General features: G+C 37.2%; 2 protein-coding genes across 2 annotated transcripts; both read left to right on the top strand.

The window, feature by feature from the left end:
• Positions 1–852: 852 nt before the first annotated feature.
• On the top strand, positions 853–1,812 carry LOC140508670 (olfactory receptor 56B1-like). The gene has a single exon (XM_072616558.1). The coding sequence runs from the start codon at positions 853–855 to the stop codon at positions 1,810–1,812; it is 960 nt and encodes a 319-aa protein (XP_072472659.1).
• A 15,644-nt stretch (positions 1,813–17,456) lies between these two features.
• LOC140508669 (olfactory receptor 56B1-like) lies at positions 17,457–18,465 on the top strand. The gene has a single exon (XM_072616556.1). It carries the CDS (start codon positions 17,457–17,459, stop codon positions 18,417–18,419), a length of 963 nt encoding a protein of 320 aa, XP_072472657.1. The 3' UTR covers positions 18,420–18,465.
• Positions 18,466–19,316: the final 851 nt, after the last annotated feature.

Genomic DNA, 19,316 nt, shown 5'->3' with positions numbered 1-19,316 from the left:
GGTGAGACTGGAGGAAAGCATGGGTGAATGGAAGGGTGTGCCTCTTTTAGGAAAGAGCTAAGAGCAGCTGGTCATTCTGGAGTACACACTTCTGGGAGGAAAGGTAGTGTAATACTTCCTGTTATCTAGTCTTCTAGCTACAGGCATGGTAGCTGTGCTACACAGCTGGGAGGGGAATGGTTGTTGTCATTAACCCCTCCACCCCATTTCCACCAGTCTTACCCAAATGCTATGAAACATGTAATTCAAAGACAGGGCCAGGAAGAGACCTGGACTTGTAGCTTCCATTTTAAAAGCAAGGCCAGCATACCAATACTTTAGACTTAATTATCCTGAAATGGGGAGTGCAGATAATGTGGAATAAAAATCTTCTTCAAAACAGAATAGAGGGTCATTCAGGGTCACCTGTTCTATGGTAGGTTTTCCCCACATGCTAATGTGTATTCAACTTTCTGTTGCCTATGTTCTGGGCTAGGTTTGTTTACTAGGTTGTGTTATAAGTTTCCTGTAGTCTTGAGCACAAAGAACACAGAAGGAATGAACATGATCACACTATGACTAGATATAGAACAATTTCACCTATGAAAAAGCCCTTCACCAGTTCCCTCTTTTATTATCCTTTGCTGTATGAGTGGACTTAGAATCTGGACAATTAGCAGACCCTGGATCCTTGTTGTTAGAATTCTACTTTCTCTTTGAATTCCAAAGCCTTAAGGAACAGGGCTTCTCTTGCTAAAATTCTGTATGTACATTTAGAAATACTATACCACATGCAAACAGGTGCCTAATAAACCCTATTGAATGGAAGAGAATATGTTGTCAATGATTCTGGGGAACTTTTCTTCTCAGAAAATGACTCTAGCTACAAGACCCATCAATGGATCCCACTTCCAGGTGAAAGAATTCATCCTTATGGGATTCCCTGGAATCCATAGTTGGCAACACTGGCTATCTGCACCCTTGGCATTACTCTACCTCTCCTCCATCAGTGCCAATATGCTAATCTTTATCACCATCTGGAAGGAACCCAAATTGCACCAGCCTATGTATAGATTCCTAAGCATTCTGTCTGTTGTGGACATGGGCCTGGCCACCACCATCATGCCCAAGATATTGGCCATCTTTTGGTTTGATGCCAAGGCCATCAGCCTCCCTGAGTGCTTTGCTCAGATCTATGCCATACACTGCTTTGTAGGCATAGAGTCAGGCATCTTCCTCTGCATGGCTTTTGACAGATATGTAGCTATTTGCCATCCACTCCGCTACCCCACTATTGTCACAGACTCTTTTGTCTTCAAAATCACAATTTTCATGGTTTTGAGAAACGGACTGGCTGTTATTCCGGTGCCTGTGCTGGCTGCTCAGAGAGATTACTGTTCCTCAAATGAGATTGAACATTGTCTGTGCTCCAACTTGGGTGTCACCAGCCTATCCTGTGATGATAGGAGACCCAACAGCATTTGCCAGATGATCCTGGCATGGCTATTAATGGGGGGTGACCTAAGCCTGATTTTCCTTTCCTATACATTTATCCTTGTCTCTGTGCTAAAGCTGAACTCAGCAGAAGCTGCATCCAAAGCCCTGAGCACCTGTAGCTCCCACCTCATCCTCATCTTATTCTTCTATACTGTCATTGTTGTAATCTTCGTCACCCACCTGGCAGGGAGAAAATATCCCCTGATTCCCGTGCTCTTTAATGTGCTGCACAATATCATCCCCCCAGCCCTCAATCCTATTGTGTACGCATTTAGGACTCAAGACCTCAGACTGGGCTTCCAGAAGGTGTTTCTGCCAGGCAAAAAGAGCAGATGAGCTTAAAGCAACAAGGCTCTCTGGTATCAAATTTCCAGCGTATACAATAACCACTTCCTCTAGATAAGTAGAAGCCCAGGTGAATTCTTCCTTTTACTGTGTGAGCAATAGTTTTAATATTCCACATGTGTTTGCTATATCTTCAGAGTGTTTCCTAGCTTTTATGATTCATTTTACCCTTATATCTAAAGATACTAGAGGGACTTGGGCCTGGCTCTGCTTGAAAGTCATATTTCCTATCTTCTTAGACATAAAATAAAATTCTTTTTTTCTAAATTAAAAGCAAAATCTCATGGGATATTCAATGCCCCTAAGAATTTTATCACAGACCATGACTTATTGGAACCACCTAGGAATGCCTTAGATGAATGCATCATATACTTGGGTTATAATGAATAGTGTAAGCTGGAAGACTTTGTACACAAGTGAAATCTATACATCTATTTATGGGCAGGTAGGTAGTAGAGTGGATGGAATGCAGAGTCTGGAGTCAAAAAAATTGGTTTTCTTCATTTAAATCTGGCCTCAGACACTTCCTAGCTGTGAGAGTCTGGGCAAATCATTTAACCCTGTTTGCTGCAGTTTACTCATCTGGAAAATGAGCAGGAGAACGAAATGGCAAAACCCTCCAGTATCCTTGCCAAAGTGACCGAACAACAACAAACATTTATTTTTGAATCCATGTAACTTCCACCCTTTTAACATTTGACAAGAGTTTTTCAATAAAGACTGTAAAGGGTTATGCATATCCTAGGAGGACTTGCTTTGCTTTAACACTGATGGTATCTCCAGGTTTATTGAAATCCTAGTGGACTGGGATAAAGACACAAGACAATATTCATCCCCAGGTGTTGACCAGTGAACTCTAAGTCCCTTTTTCTTTTATCACACTTTTCTATATTTTAGTGGGAGAAAAATGGAAATGGATACTCCATATTTATGAATTTACATATTTATAAATGTTCTATTGTAGTAAAAATTATGTACATTATAAAAATTATGCAAAATAAAAAGTTTAAAGGATGAGATAAAAGTGAAATATTTGATCCTAAACCCCTGGAGCTTTGTAAGAAGAGTGGCATGGTCATTCATATCTATGTCTTGTGTGTAAAGAGAATGGATTGTAGAAGTTAGAGACCTGAGCCAGGGAAATCACTCAGGAGGCTCTTATGATAGTATAAGCAAGTCATGAGGTCCTGAGGCAAGGTGTCAAGAGTCTGTGTAAAAATAGAAAATTGGAGAACTGTAAAAGATGTTTTTAGAGATAGAAAGAACACATTTAGCAACAAACTAGATAGGTAGAGTGATAGTGTGCTAGGAGTTGAGAATGTCACAAAAGATGTCAGTATAGATGACTGGAAAGTTTTGGTAGTGCCTTGGACAGTAATGTGAAAGTTCTAAAGAACAGTAGAGATTTTTGGGGAAAGATGAAGTAATAAGATTAGGAAATATATTGCCAGTCCCTCATGCCTGCTTATCCTCTGTTACTCACTCTTACACACACAAAAAATTCAAAATTGCAATACTGTTTGTGGGCATGAGAGAAGAAGGTGAGAGAAAGAGAGAGACAGAGACAGAGACAGAAAGGAGAGAGAAGCCAGAAAAGAACTTTGTTTTACAATCACATACAGAGCATAGAATGTGAAAGGTTTTTCTCAAAATTAAAATTATGAGAAATAATCATATATGTAAGAGAAACAAGAAAAAATGAGGAAGTGAAAATTAACATAAGGAGAAGTTGGTCAATAATATTAAAAATACAGCAAAGAAGCAAACAGCTTGAGGACTAAAAATTGTCTCAAAGCAGGACCTTCACCCTCTACATTCTGAGTCCTCTTTCATGCTCACTGTACATGTCTAAGACATTTTAATGCCTCATTCTAGATTTCAGTCCTGTGTTAGCATGTGAACATGCCCAATGACACAATTTATCAAATGGATGGTCCTTCAACCTATAGAGGTGATCTCTTTCCCAACTTACTGTGACCTGAAAGGATTTCTAATTCACATGCAACTTAACTAGACTCTGTGCACTAGAGCAAACAAAAATAATAACACTGACTTTGAAACCCTCATCAAAATGAAATCTGATGATCCTAATGGGGTCTGAAATCTCATCCATTCTTCTGCACCCATGGAGGTACAAAATCATGATTCCCTACACATACACATCCCAAAGCACTGTCATCTCTAAGAAAAAGGTGTCCAAGCAGTCTCTCTCTCAGATCACACTACATGTGCTTCATCCCATCTGACTAGACCTCCATTGACTTTCCCTTGCAGTCTCAATAGAGTCTTCAGGAGCATAGCAAATGGCAGGTAAATGGCAGTCTGCTGGATACTTCACAGCATGGTTACAGGAGAGGCCCACAAACAGTTGTTTTTTTAAGATGTCTTTTCCCACAAGTCATTAGAAAGTTTCTTAAGCATATTGCTCCAGGGGCTCCAAACTTTTACCAAGATGGTTGGTTGTTGTCCATTTTTGAAGAGGACCAAAATGACATCACCAGGATAAAGTAAAGTTTCAGTGTGTTGGCCCGTGACTGATCAGACCAATATGAGCTTGGAATGTTCTACCACAGATTGGGCACAGATAGTCAGCATGAATATTTGGGGTGGATATCCCAAATTTTCACATCCTGTGTTTAATTGGTGCTGTCTCATTTCTGATTGGCTCATAGAGCACAACACCCTTTCTGATGCGAGCATGCCATGCTGAACAGTCCTGTGCCAGTATCTCCCATGTTGCACAGTCTGGTAAGTGGCTGTCTATGAGACCCATGTATCCCCTGGTACATCAAAAAAGAGCTAGAGAAATAAAACAAAATAAGCTTTAAAAAATCAAGTACACATTTATTGAGTGGATATCAAATTAAGTAAACATTTGTTGAGTGTATATCATGTACCTAGCACTGTGTTCAATGCTTGGATTCAAACAAAGGAAAAAAAAAATTCTGCTCTCAAGGAATTCAAAACCTAGGAGGGGAGACAACATTCAAACAATGATGAATGAACAAGATATGTACAGAATGGACTGAAGATAATTACAGAGGTAAGGCACTAGCATCAAAGGGGGATCAGGAGAAGCTTCTTGAGAAAGAAGAAATTTGAGACTTGAAGGAATCTATGAGTATGAGGGGCAGAGAAAAGCAAGGAGAGAATATAAGGCATGAGAATGGCCAAGTTGGGAGATGGAGTGTCTTCTGGGAGCAATAGAATATAAACCAGTGTCAATGGATCATGGAGTAGATGGAGGGGAGTAAGGTGTAAAAAGTGATTATGATAATAGCAATAATTTAAAAAAAGAAAAGAAAAACATACCAAAATGTTTGTTCATAGGGTAAAGCTCTTCTCAGAATTGAATTGGACTTACCTTCACATAAAGATGAAAGAAATGAGAAAGAGCACATAGCAGAAATAATGAACTTGTCTCCTGGGCATATTTTCTCTGTGGGTCAGTTTCCACATCCATTTATCCACATATGAGAACTAAAAAACCTTAATGCTTCAAATGTAAGGAACCCAAACCATTCATCTGTCTGGTAGTTACTGAGCAAATACTTAAGATTGAGTTTATAGTTTAGTATTCCTAGGTGAAGATTTGGGAAGGAAATGGAATGGTCACTTTAAGCTAGGTTAAAGTTTCTGATCATGGGCAGTTAACCTTTCACTGAGAAGAGAATTTCAAAGAAAAGACCAAGTCTGCATGCTTTAGCAAGGTGATCTTTGTTCTAAAGCACTTTGGATTTGGAGCTGAGAATATCCTGGTAGACAGATGAGAGAGGTCTCAACAGTCAAGCCTCTGAGAAGACAAAAGAGGGTCCTAATCCAGAGTTTCTTAAATCAATGAGTCAATAAGCATTTGTTAAGAGCTTCCTATTCGCCAGGCACTGTGCAAAGCTCTGGGGATACAAACATAGTCAAAAAGTAAAAGAAGGACAATCCCTGCCTGCAAGTAGCTTCAGTTCTAATGGAGGAAGATAATACATCAAGTGAGTTTAAAAGCTGAAGTGAAAAGGATGGGGGAAGGTACTCAGTGGAGGGTATAGTAATGTTGCCAAGTTAGAAGCAAAGCCAGGAGAGGAATGAAAGATAACTCTCCTGTCCTTCCTCAAAGTAGAGGTTCTGGGAGGAGTTTAATAATGGGAGAAGTGAGCCAAAGTTGCAGAGAGATTTTCCAAAGGAAGAAGATCACAGACAGAGAGGGATATTCCAGGAGACCATCAGCAATAAGGGAACTTCCAGTGTGAAAAGGTAGCTGACAAAGTCAAGAGAGATAAAAAACAGAGCCTCTTCTGCGTCCAGCACTCTGAAAAATATTGCAGACTTGGGGAAAAGCACAATTCCTATAGTTAGGAACTTAAAGGCTGATTCTGATTAAGTGAATCTATAGTAACCATACCACACTGATTATTGGATAATCAGTTTAGAGATGGAAAATCCAGAAGGTAGAATACAACCTTAGTTATAGTTATTTTGCATTTTTTTTCTTAAAAGGAAGGTTTCAGTGCAGCTGGCTTTAAAGACAAAGAAATACCAGGGTCTAGGAAGGATTAGAACACAATTTGCTATTTCCAAGAAGCAGGATTTGTGGTCATGATTTTCACAAGGCAAAAATAACAAGGACATATAGAAAGATAAAGAGAGAAACTATATTATGTTTCAATGCATCATATACAATGAAACAAATCACCAGTAAATACACATGGACTATATCAGAGGTGCCAACTGTGCATGGCCAACAAAATTCGCGACTATCCTGAAACAGAGTAAATTGTAATTGAGAAATATGTATGTAAATAAATAAAAATGCAGTATAACATACATAATGTTAATTTATGTCTTTCAAACTGAAAGTGTAGCCCATAGAAATTCATTTCTATTTGAGTTTGATACTATTGCACTACGTGATAATCTTCACTCCTAAATTAAAAGCTAATCAAATTGAAAAAATAAAATAATACTTGTAGAAGATTTTCATGTTCCTCTTTTAAAGGTGAATGCATCTGAAAGACAAACAAAACAGAAAATGTAAAGCTGAAAATACTGTCGAAAAACGTAGATTTTAAAAACTATGAGACAATTTGGAATGTGTATACACAATAAAAATAACACCTTACCCATCATTTATTGCTGCAAGGTAACCTTAGCAGGAAAAAAAACTGATCATGTGATATAAAAAGACAAAAAGATAAAATATAATCTTCATGGACAACAGTAATATAAAAATGTCATTAACATGTGGAATATACAGAAAAAATTGAACTGTTTGGTTGCTATATAATGAGAGCCTGAGAAATGTGACATTTTATGTGTTATACTAACAACTAATTGTGAATTCATGATCCACCTTTTTCATTCTATTATCTGTAATGGTCCAACTCTTATTAAATTCGGTCTGTGGAGAGCATGACTGATTGATGAAATTGAAATGTCCCAAGAAGCACACTCATCAATTTTGAGCAGGACCTCACCCACCTAGGCAAATTAATTTCTTTCTGGATTATAAATGAAATTCACTCTGGGCAAGCCCTTACCTTGAGGAAATTCTTGGTCCCCCTTCTTTAGAGTTTATGGTGTATAAGTTTTGCATGGCTACACCTGTATAACCTATACTAAATTGTTTGCATTTTTCATGGTGTGGGAAGGGAGAAAAAATTTGGACCTCAAAAAATTTTAAAAACAAATATTAAAAATCATTTTTACATGTAATTAGAGAAAAGTAAAATATTAAATTAGAATTTAGGGTAATTCAGTTCATGAAGGAGAAAACCAGCCAGCAAGGTCCAGACTGAAAAAGTTTCTCCTGTTTAGATTGCTGGAGGGTGCTGAGGTCTTATGATGAAACAACCTTCTCAGCAGAAGGAGCTGAAGACTTTTAGTCCATCTCATTAAATGTCATCCAATCGAGGTTGAATTTCACTTCTCAGGGGAATTCCCTTTCAGAAGGTATATAAGGCATTTCAGGGTCTCTCTTGGGGTCCCTGATTAATGAGAGAAATAGCTATCATTTTTTGATTGCCATTTGTCCTGATTGATTAATAATTTCCCAGAAATTCTGTCTCTTGGGTTTTTCATTCATCGCAACTGTAATGGTATATTATTGTGTTATAAGAAATGATGAGTGAGATGATTTCAGAAAAAAAAAAACCTAGCAAGACTTACATGAACTGATAAAAATGAAGTGAGCAGAATGAGAAGAACATTGGACAAAGTAACAGTAATATTGTACAATGGACAACTGGGAATGGCTCAGCTATTCAATGTAATGTGATGTTCCAAGACGATTCCAAAGGAATCAGGTTGAAAAATGCTATCCGTTTCAGAAAAAGAACTAATGACATCTGAATACAGACCAAAGAATACTATTTGCCAATTTCTTTCTTTCTTTCTTTTCTCTCTCTCTCTTATTCCTTTTTTATTCATTTCTTTTCACAAAAAATGACTAGTATGGAGAAATTATACATGATTGAGAATATGTAATCTGTGTCAGATTGCTTACAATTTCAAGGAAGAGGAAGGGGCAGAAGGGGGGATAGATTTTAGAACTAAAATTTTTTAAAAATATTAAAAATTATTTTTACATGAAATTGGGGAAAATAATAATAATAAATAATGATTCACAGATAGAGAATGGTAGACCAATTTCTATTACTCCTTGATTAGCATCATTTGTCTACATTGTCCACAAAGTTTACACGTAGTCCTCAACCAAAACATAAATGTGTGTGTGTATGTGGTATGTGTGTGTGTGTGTGTGTGTGTGTGAGTGTGTGTGTGTGTGCGCTGAATGGAACCTGGGGTGAGGAAACCTTTCTCACTTTTAGGTTCTCACTTTAGTTGGTGTGCACACTAAGTTAGTCAAAAACAAGAACTTTTTAGATCCATATTTTTAAATATTATTATGTATATCTATGAAGAAAAAAACACACATTTTGTTCTGTTTTCTGGCCTGTGTGAAACCTCTCTTTTTCACTTCAGGTTGGAATTGCAGTGCCTACAAAACTAATGGTAGTGAAATTTGTTGATTTTCTTGTGGGGAGGAGAAAACTAAATAATTTTTCTTCTTTTACTTTTTGGGGAAACCTATTTTTAATTAAACAAAGTTCAAGCAATCTGAAACAAAGGCTTGTAAGTCAGCTTAGAAGACCTAACAGTAGGTTTTTAAGAAACAAATTTAGTGGCTGTTCCCAAGATTCTTTTCTATTTAGGAACTGAAATAGCACATCTCCACCTAGAGGCCTGCTTGAATAGCACAGTAGTCTCCAGGAGAAATTAAAGACAGGTCCTTAAAGCCAATAAATTTGAAATGTAAAGATAAAGATATCTTTCTAAAAAAATAATTTAGGACATAAGATCTTAAGAGTGTAAAATTTAGTGCTGGAAAAGACTTTAGAAGTCACTTTTTAATTTTACAGATGATGAAACTGGGATCTAAGAAACTCCCCAAAGGCATGCATGAAGTTATAGAACACCTCAGAATTCAAACTCAAGGCCTCTATCTCATACCCATTTGCCTTCCCATTACGTATTTGATGAAATACTTCAAAATAGAATAGGGATTTAGGAAGCTAAACTATCTGGGAAACAAAATATTTCCTTAAAATCTGAATCCAAGTACCTAAATATTTCTTAAATTATAGTTGAAGTCAGAACAATTTTCATTTAAAGGGAAGGGGTGGATTGATAAGCTCTGAATAGTGAGTTTTATATAGTAATGTGATATTGAAAGAATGGGGGGAGGGAGTCGAGTCAATAAGCATTTGTTAAACACTTTCTTGAAGCAACTAAGTGATGTAGCACATAGTATATTGGCCCTGGAGCCAGACTGACTTCAACATGAGCTATCGGCATTTACTGTACTGCCTTGGACAAATCCCCTAAGCCTTACCTGCCTCAGTTTCCCCAACTCTAAAATGGGAATGATAACAATACCCATATTGTAGGGCTGTTGTGAGGATCAAATGAATTAACATATCGAAAACACCTTGTATACCTTAAAAGTGCTATATATATAAAAACTTATTTTTACCAGTAAGAAGACCAGTGTCACTAAATCACAGAAGATAAGAAGTCATAAGGAGTTTGAAAAGGTAAATAGAGATCAAGTTATGAAGGACTTTTAAAGTCAAACTGAAGATTTTGTATTTCATCCTAGAAATTAACACACAGGAGTTAATGGTGCATTGACTTAGCCACTTTTCTTTAGAAGGATCACTTTGACATCCAATGGACTAAATTAGGGGAGATGTGAGATAGGGAGAACACCTCACAAGCTATCACAACAATCCTGGCATTAGTTGATGAGGTCTTGCAACAAGTGGGTAGTAGTGTCAGAAGAGAGAAGGGGACACCAAGGAAAAATATTGCAGATCTAAAGTCAATAAGCCTTCACAATAGATTGAATATAGGGGAGAAGGTAAGAATCACCCTTATAAAATGACATGTAGGTTGAAAGACTGGGTGACAGGAAGTTTGACTATATACTTTACAGTAATATGGAAATTCAGGAGAACAAATGGTAGATGTTGGGGGAAGATAATGATTTTATTTTTTTTGACTTTTAAAAAATATTTTCTTTTTCCCCAATTACATATAACAATTTTAACATTCATTTAAAAAAAATTTGAGTTGTAAACTCTTTCTCCTCTCTCTCCTCACTGAGAAGGCAAGCAATTTGATATAGGTAATACAAATCCAGTTATATTAAATATATTTCCCTGTTAGTCATATGAAGGAAAAGGCAGCTCAAAAAGAAAGAAAGAAAAAGAAAGGGAAGAAAAAAGTATTTGCTGATCTGCATTAAGACTCCATCAGTTTTCTCTCTGGAGATGGATAACATTTTTAAACATAAGTCCATCGGAATTGTGTTGAATCCATGTATTGCTGAAATAAGCTAAATCTTTCACAGTTGATTATCATATTGCTGTACCTATGTACAATGTTCTTCTGGTTCTTATTCTTTCACTTTTCATCAGTATATATAAGTCTTTCCAGGTTTTTCTGAAAGCAAAATGCTCATCATTTCTTGTATCATAATAATACTCCATGGCAATCATATACAACCACTTGTTAAGCCATTCCCCAATTGATTGACATCCCCTCAATTTCTTATCCTTTACAACCATTAAAAGAACTGATACAAATATTTTTGTATCCATAGTTCCTTTTCCTCTTTTAAAAATCTGTTTAAAGATATAGACCTAGTAGGATACGCTTGGTCCAAAGGTGTACATGGTTTTATAGCCCTTTGGGAATAGTTTCAAATTGCTCTCAAGAATGGCTGAATCGGTATACAACTTCACCAACAGTAAATTATTGTTTCAATGTTCCCACATCCACTCCAATGTTTCATTTTCCTTTCTGTCTTATTGATCAATTTGATAGGTGTGGAGTGGTAGCTCAGAGTTATTTGAATTGCACTTCTTTAATGGATAGGTATTTAAAGAAATGTTTTCACAGACTATAGAAAACTTTGATTACATTGTCTGAAAACTGCCTGTTCATATCCTTTGACTGGTTATCAATTGAGGAATGGCTCTTATTTTTGTAAATTTGACTGTTCTCTATACATTTGAGAAATGGGGTTTTATCAGAGAAATTTGTTCTAATTTTTTTTCACAGTAATAAATGCTTTGTATTTCTCTCTATCCCATTCCCTCCCCAGTTTATCCTACTTTCTCTCTCCCTCCACACTGTCCATCCTTAAAAGTTTTGCTTCTGTCTTTTACTTATCTCAAGTCATTCTTCATTCCATCACCACCAACATTCTCTTATCCCTTTCCCCTCCCACTTTCTTGTAGGTGAAGATAGATTTCTATACCCAATTGAGTGTGTGTGGCCAAGAGAGGCACCCTCTTGGAGCCAATTCTGATGAGAATAAGGTTCACTTTATCTCTCTGCCTCAACCTCCACCTATTCAAGTCTTCCCTCCTACTCTAAAAGTTCTTTTTTACCTCTTTTATATGTGATAATTGATCTCATTATACCACTCCTTTTCCCATTTTCCCAGTGCATTCCTCTTTGTCACCCTTAATTTTTTAAAATATATATAATTTTTTTTTAATTTTAAATAATCATGACATCATATTCAACTCATACCCATGCCCTCTGTCTAATTGTCCTAGTAGCAAGAAAGTTTTTAGGAGTTACATTCTCATATAGAAGTACAAAAAGTTTAACTTTATTGAAACCATTATGGTTTCTCTTTCCTGTTTATCTTTCAATGCTTCTCTTGAATTTTCTATGTGAAAGTCAAAATTTCTATTTAGTTCTAGTCTTTTCATCATGAGTACTTGAAAATCTTCTGTTTTATTGACTTCATTTTTTTTTTGCCCTGAAGAATTATCCTCAGTTTCTCTTGGGTGAATTGTAATCCCAGTTCTTTGACCTTTTGGAATATCATATCCCAAGCACTCTCCAATCTTTAATGCTGAAACTGATAAATCTTATGTTACTCAGACTCTGGCTCCACATTACTTGAATTCTTTCTTTCTGGCTGCTTAAAATATTTTCTCTTTGACTATTCCTGGGAGATTTCATTTAAGGATCCCTTTCAGGCAGTGATGGTGGATTCTTTAAATTTCTATTTTACCCTCTTACTCTAGAAAATCAGGGCAGTTTCCCTTGACAATTTCTTGAAAGATAATGTCTAGGCTCTTTTTTGATCATGATGTTCAGGTAGTCCAATTATTTTTAAATTATTTCTTCTGGATCTATTCTCTAGGTCAGTTGTTTTTCCAATGAGATATTTCACATATTCTTCTATTTTTTCTTTCTTTTGTGTTTGTTTTATTGTTTATTGATGTCTCAAAATTCATTAGATTCTTCTTGCCCAAATCTAATTTTCAAGGAATTGTTTTCTTCAGTGAGTATTTCTGTCTCCTTTTCCACATGACCAATTTTACTTTTTAAAGAGTTCTTTTCTTCAGTGAATTTCTGTACTTTTTTTTTCCTTTTGACCAATTCTGATTCTCAAGGCATTTTTCTCTACTTTGGATTTCTATATCTCTTCTACCACTTGGTCTTATCTGTTTTTTAAGGATTATTTTGTTTAGTACTTTCTGTACCTCCTTGACCAAGCTGTTGACTCTTTTTTCATGACTTTCTTGCATCTCATTTGCTTCTCTTCCCAATTTTTGCTCTACCTCTCTTACTTAATTTTTAAATTCCTTGTTTGTCTCTTCCATGGTCTGAGACTAAACCATAGTTTTCTTTGAGCTATTGGATGTTGCAATTTTAATTTTGTTGTCTTCTATTGAGTGTGGTTTTTGATCTTCCTTGTCACTATAGTAGCTTTCTATAACCAGAATTTTTTTCTGTTGTTTGCTCACTTTTCCAACCTATTTATTGGCAATCAATTCTTTGTTAAAGGGGATTTCTGTTTCTCAGATAGAAGATGCACCTTCTCAAGCTTTAGGGTATTTGTACAGCTGGTTTCAGAATTGGTTCTGGGAATCTGTAAACTTTCAACTTCTCTAAGGTGATTTGATCTAAAAAGAAGTTGGCTTACTACTCTCCTGGTGTGTGCTTTGGTTTATGAGTGAATACAAGCACTCTTTTCTGCCCTGGAACTGTGATCAGGGTCCCTACTTTCCAGTGGTCACACGCTCTGATGTGCTAAGGGTTCTTTCTTGCCCCAGGACTGCTACTGAGGACTAAGATGTGGACTTGAGTATGGGCAAAGTAATAGAGTCCCAGTGTCAGCAAAGGGACCCCTGAAATATCCTTCTGATCAGTTATCTAACCCCCTTACCATCAGTGGGCTGAGAATTCTGGAAGCAACTCCTGCAGCTGCTGATTCAGTCATTCCCAAGGTTTGCTGCTGGTTTGGTAGGGGTGGCCTGCTCTGACTTATCCTGCACTGAACAGCAGGCCACTCTCACCCTTATGCCATAGTCTTTTCCTGCTGTCTCTTTAGTTGCCTTGAACTAGAAAATTGTTTCACTCCGTCCTTTTTTGGGCTCTGAAACTCCAGAATTTGTTGTAAGGCGTTATTTAAAGGTTGTTTAGGAAAGCTCAACCAAGTCCCTGACTTTCCTCTGCCATTCTTGCTCTACCCTAAATTATTTTATTTGTTAACATGTTAATGTTGGACTCTATAGAACATCCAGTTAACAATCCTGGAGAATATTTGGGGTGTAAGATCAGCAGGCAGAATAGAGTGTAGGACTATATAAATAGATCTCAGAATAATCTGCAAAATGGTTTCACGTGGGCTTGATGGTAATAGGAAGAATCTGCTTTACATTATGAAATTTTGTTTTCAAGAAAGTTTGTCAGATACTTTCTATAAGTAGTGAATAGTTCTCTTAAATTTAAATAAGACTTGCAAACAAAGTCATATTGGCACAAATTTCATCAGTACTCGTATTTCATAGATCAAAGCATTCTGTACTGCATAACCAAACTTTATAATTGTCAGTAGACTCATGGGCCCTGACTGTCTGCCTCCTGGGCTTACTTCCTTTTACATCTGGGAAAACAGTACTCTCTGAGGGAAGCAATAGCCTTTTTAGAAAATTTTTCCTCTTCCCATTAATCAGGTGCCTCATAAGATCCTCATGCTTCCCTTCAACTGCTTTGCCTTATCTATAAAATTCCATTTCTCCTCTCTGTGTCTGCAGTTATAATTAACACAGTTCAACTCAGCTTCTTGACTTAACTCCTGCAGAGTTGCTTACTGTAGCCTCCCACATCTCTGTCAATGGTCATGGTAAGTACTAGATTCCTCTTCTTCTCACAGTCTAATAATGAATTCCAAAGAACGTGGCTAGGTAATGGTAGTGAAACACTTACTTCTTTTATAGAAAATTGACAATGACAAATGGCATAGAAGGCAGGGGCCCAGGTCCCACAGAGGTCAGGTACCTTGGCAAGGAGGTGCTGGCACTGAATTAGAGCTAGCACATGGAAAACAGAATTTTCTGTGAGTCAAATATCAGTCATTTAATGATCACCTAACAGAAAATTGAAATGATCACAAAACAATCTCTAAGATTGGGGGAAGATTATTTTAATCAGATGGGAATGAGACAGAATTTTGATCTTGTTTCCTAGGCTAAAAAACTACCACATGAAAAAAGAGAAAGTCTGAGATTTCAGAACTATTTTCTGCATCAGTGTAGCAAGTGTCCATGCCTGACGCATGGTACAATGATAGACTTGTAGAATCTTGGTGTTATTTATAATTAACTGTTCTATTTTTGCAATAATTTTTATCTCTCATTTCCATTGATCCTAATAGGACAATAAAAAGAGCCTCATAAAAATATGCATAGTCTATCAATGACAAAGATTCATGTCAGTCAGTTGAAATTTTTGAATCATTCCTGATTTGAAGCCCATTACTTCTCTGACAGTAGATTTATAATATGTTTCAACATTAGTCTTCTGGTCTTATGGTTTATCAGTGCATTGACCGGAGTTCTAAAGTTTTTCAAAGTCATTTTTCTCAGTATTTTGATCATTTGTCCTACTCACTTCAGTTTGTATCAGTTCACAGATTTCTTTTCAATTACCTCTGAAACTGTCTATTTTATTATTTCTTATAGAGCAATATTATCCCATTATCCATATACATCTTAATTTTTAAATATTCATGTTTAGGAGATAACCCATCTGATTTTCTACTTGGGGCAAGAAAAAAAAAAGAGCCACAATAGAAATTTTGCAAATCTACATACTTTTCCTATTGTATTAACCTCTGTCCTCTACTCTCTCATCTTAAATGCCACCATTAGAATGGAGTTTTGATTTCTAGATCAGGGCAAAGCAGGGTACAGTAAAGCAAGATTATCACCTTTATCATACTTGAATCATTGAAAGCTAAAATTCCAATCATTTCTTTCTAGCTTACATATAATATGACTGACTTATTGAACTTGCAATCTACAAGGATAACTACCTCATCTTCATATGAAATGACTTCTGTTTCACGTTAAGTATAGTACTGATCATCCATCATAAAGAACCATGACTTACTTAATTTAAGTCAATAAACAATTATATTAAGTTGCTTCCATACCCTAGATGCTACTGGGTTTGGAGAATATAATAAGCATAAGTGCTAGCTTAAAACATCATGTAATACTTTAGAGATGTTAACTCATTTGTTCTTCTCTGTAACCTTGAGAGGTAGGTGTTATCATTATCATCTTCATTTTTTTTAGATGAGGAAACTGAGGCTGAGAGAATTTAAGTAACTTGCCTAAGTGCGTTCAGATTTTAAGTGAGGTAGCATTTGAACTTAGTCTTTCTAACTCCCAGTTCAGTGCTCTAATCCCTATACCAACTACGTCCCTGATATATAAATACATGTCATACATAGTCAGTCATACGGAAAAGAAAGCATAACCACAATAGTTATCACTGAGTTTAAACTCCAATTTTGGGTGGAGACAGTAGTGCAAAAAGTATACAGATGTTTCCTTGGCTGGTAGCAAATAGTAGCAAAGGTAAATTATAAACAAGGTGATCTAGGAAATTTGGGGACATGAGAGAATGTCAATGAGTTCTGCTACTTACATTGTTAGCTGAGACAGAATAATCTTAATAGCATAAACAAAGACAACTTGAATGCAGACTTTAGGAACTTGCCCCAGTAGCAGATCATTCTGTAACCAGACAACTGGACACCATGAATTATGTAGTAGTACCTCAGGCTCTCTGGTATAATGCTACAGAGGGTCAACAAAAGGGGAAAAAAATCCATTGAGAACAAGTTTTCATAGAACCAGATTCAGGTTCTGACCAGTTTGAATGACTGAGGGAACTGCATTGTTCAAGCTAAGGCTGGAGGAAGCATAGGTGAGTGAGAGGGTATGCCCCTTTTAGGGAAGAGAGGCAAGAGCAGTTGGTCATTTTGGAATCCAAACCTCTGGGAGGAAAGGTAGATTAAAGCTTCCTGACATCCATTCTTCTTCCTTCTAGAGCAAGGGTAGCTGTACTATAGAGATGAGAGAGGAATGGCTGTTGTCATTAACCCTTCCACCCCATATCCACCAGTCTTACTCAAAGGCTATGAACCATGCAATTCAAAGACAGGACAAGAAAGAGATCAGGGCTTGTAGTCCTATTTTAAAAACAAATCCAGTACATCAATACTTTAGACTTAATTATCTTGAAATAGGGAATGCAAGGAAAGAGATACAAATTTTCTTCAAAATAGAATAGTGGGTATTTCAGCATCACCTGTTCTGTGGTAGGTTTTCCTTTTATATTGATGGGTATGCAATTTTTTTCATTCCCCGTATCTCCAGGGAAGTTTTGTGTACCAAGTTTTGTGATCAGTTTCCTGTACTCTTGAGAAGAAAGAACATGGAAGGAATGATCGTGATCACTATTGCTAGATATAGAAAAATTTCACCAATGAAAAGGTCTTTCATCACTCCCCTCTTCTATTAGCATTGACTGTGAGTGGACTCAGAATCTGGACAATTAACAGACCCTAGATCCTTGTATGCTGCATGTCAGAATTCTGATTTATCTTAGAACTGACTGCAAGGTATTAAGGGGCATTGCTAGAATTCTATGTATACATTTTGAAATACTGTATGTCATACAAAGAGGTACGTAATAAACCCTATTGAATGGTAGAAACTATGTTGTACAATAATGATTCTGGGGAACTTTTCTCTCAGAGAATGATGACGCCAGCTACAAGACTCTTCAATGGATCACACTTCCAGGTGAAAGAATTTATCCTTATGGGATTCCCTGGAATCCATAGTTGGCAACACTGGTTATCTCTACCCCTGGCATTACTCTACCTCTCCTCCATCAGTGCCAATCTGCTCATCTTTATCACCATCTGGAAGGAACCCAAATTGTACCAGCCTATGTATAGATTCCTAAGCATTCTGTCTGTTGTGGACATGGGCCTGGCCACTACCATCACACCCAAGATATTGGCCATCTTCTGGTTTGATGCCAAGGCCATCAGCCTCCCTGAGTGCTTTGCTCAGATCTATGCCATACACTGCTTTGTAGGCATAGAGTCAGGCATCTTCCTCTGCATGGCTTTTGACAGATATGTAGCTATTTGCAAACCCCTCCATTATCCCACCATTGTCACAGACTCTTTTGTCTTCAAAGCCACAGTTTTCATGGTGCTCAGAAATGGACTGCTTGCCATCTCAGTTCCTGTACTGGCTGCTCAGAGAGATTACTGCTCCTCCAATGAAATAGACCACTGCCTTTGCTCAAATTTGGGGGTCACTAGCCTGGCCTGTGATGATAGGAGGTTGAACAGCATTTGCCAGATGATACTGGCTGTGCTGATAATGGGGACTGACTTAAACCTGATCATCCTTTCCTATACCTTTATCCTCTGCTCTGTGCTAAAGCTGAATTCAGCAGAAGCTGCATCCAAGGCCATGGGAAACTGTAGCTCCCACCTCATCCTCATCCTCTTCTTCTATACAGTCATTGTTGTTATTTGTGTCACCCACTTGGCAGGGAGAAAGTATCCCCTGATCCCTGTGCTCTTCAATGTGCTGCACAACATCATCCCCCCAGCCCTCAACCTGATCGTCTATGCATTTAGAACCCAAGACCTCAAGCTTGGCTTCCAGAAGGTGTTTCTGCCAGGCATAAAGAGCAATTGAGCTCGAAGAAACCAGGCTCTCTGGAGTCAAATATCCAATGTGTACAATCTCCATCTCCTCCAGACAAGTGGAGGCCCAGGTGGAATTTTTTACTATGTGAGCAACAGTTTTAATACCCACAAGTATTTGACTTATCTTTAAATTATTTTATAGCTCCTAGGATTCATTTCTACCATTATGTCAGAATGCATCATGGGAATTCTTGATGACCTGAAGAATGGAATCATAGATCATGACTTATTGTAACCACTTAAAGATGCCTTGGATGAATGCAAAATGTTTCCACTTGTGTTGGTTGTAATGAATAGCCCAGGCAGGAGAACTTAGTAGCCAATTGGTTTTTTCTAGGTCCATTTGTGAATCTGTGTGGCTTTTACACTTTTATCCACTCACAGTGAGGTATTGAATAAAGATTTCGTGTAAAGAGATATGTATGCCATAGGATGTTTTGCTTTGCATTGGCACTAATGGTTTATAAACTCCAGGTTTGCAGTAACTCATTTGGGCTGGTAAGTCAGCAAATGGTATTCCTTCTAAGGTCTTGGCAAGTGATCTCCAAGCCCCAATCACCTTTTAAAAATTGCTCATCCTTCTTTAGTAGAGGAGGAAAGGATGTGAATCCTCATTATTTGTATATTTAATAATTTCTGGATGCTCTGCAGTACTGTTACTTGTATACCTAATAAAACTGACACAAAACAAAAAATGTGTAAGATGAGGAAAAGATGGAATATCTGATGCTAAAGCCTCTGGGACCTTGTAAGGGGAGTAACATGGCCACATTTACCAATGGATGCAGTTAGAAGGGTTTGATTGTAGCAGGGAGAGATTTGAGAAAGGGAGACCAATTAGGAGTTTCTTCTGATGAAAAGACAAAAGTGTTGAAGCCCTGAAGCT

Source organism: Notamacropus eugenii, chromosome 5, assembly GCF_028372415.1.
Source record: "Notamacropus eugenii isolate mMacEug1 chromosome 5, mMacEug1.pri_v2, whole genome shotgun sequence".
In the NCBI taxonomy this organism is placed as follows: domain Eukaryota; kingdom Metazoa; phylum Chordata; class Mammalia; order Diprotodontia; family Macropodidae; genus Notamacropus; species Notamacropus eugenii.
The sequence above is the reverse complement of the archived record's forward strand: the minus strand, read 5'-3'. Positions and strand labels throughout refer to the sequence as shown.

What these genes read in the sequence shown, in the direction of transcription:
- LOC140508670 (XM_072616558.1), top strand. Translation starts at nt 853, where the DNA reads ATGACTCTAGCTACAAGACCCATCAATGGATCCCACTTCCAGGTGAAA.
- LOC140508669 (XM_072616556.1), top strand. Translation starts at nt 17,457, where the DNA reads ATGATGACGCCAGCTACAAGACTCTTCAATGGATCACACTTCCAGGTG.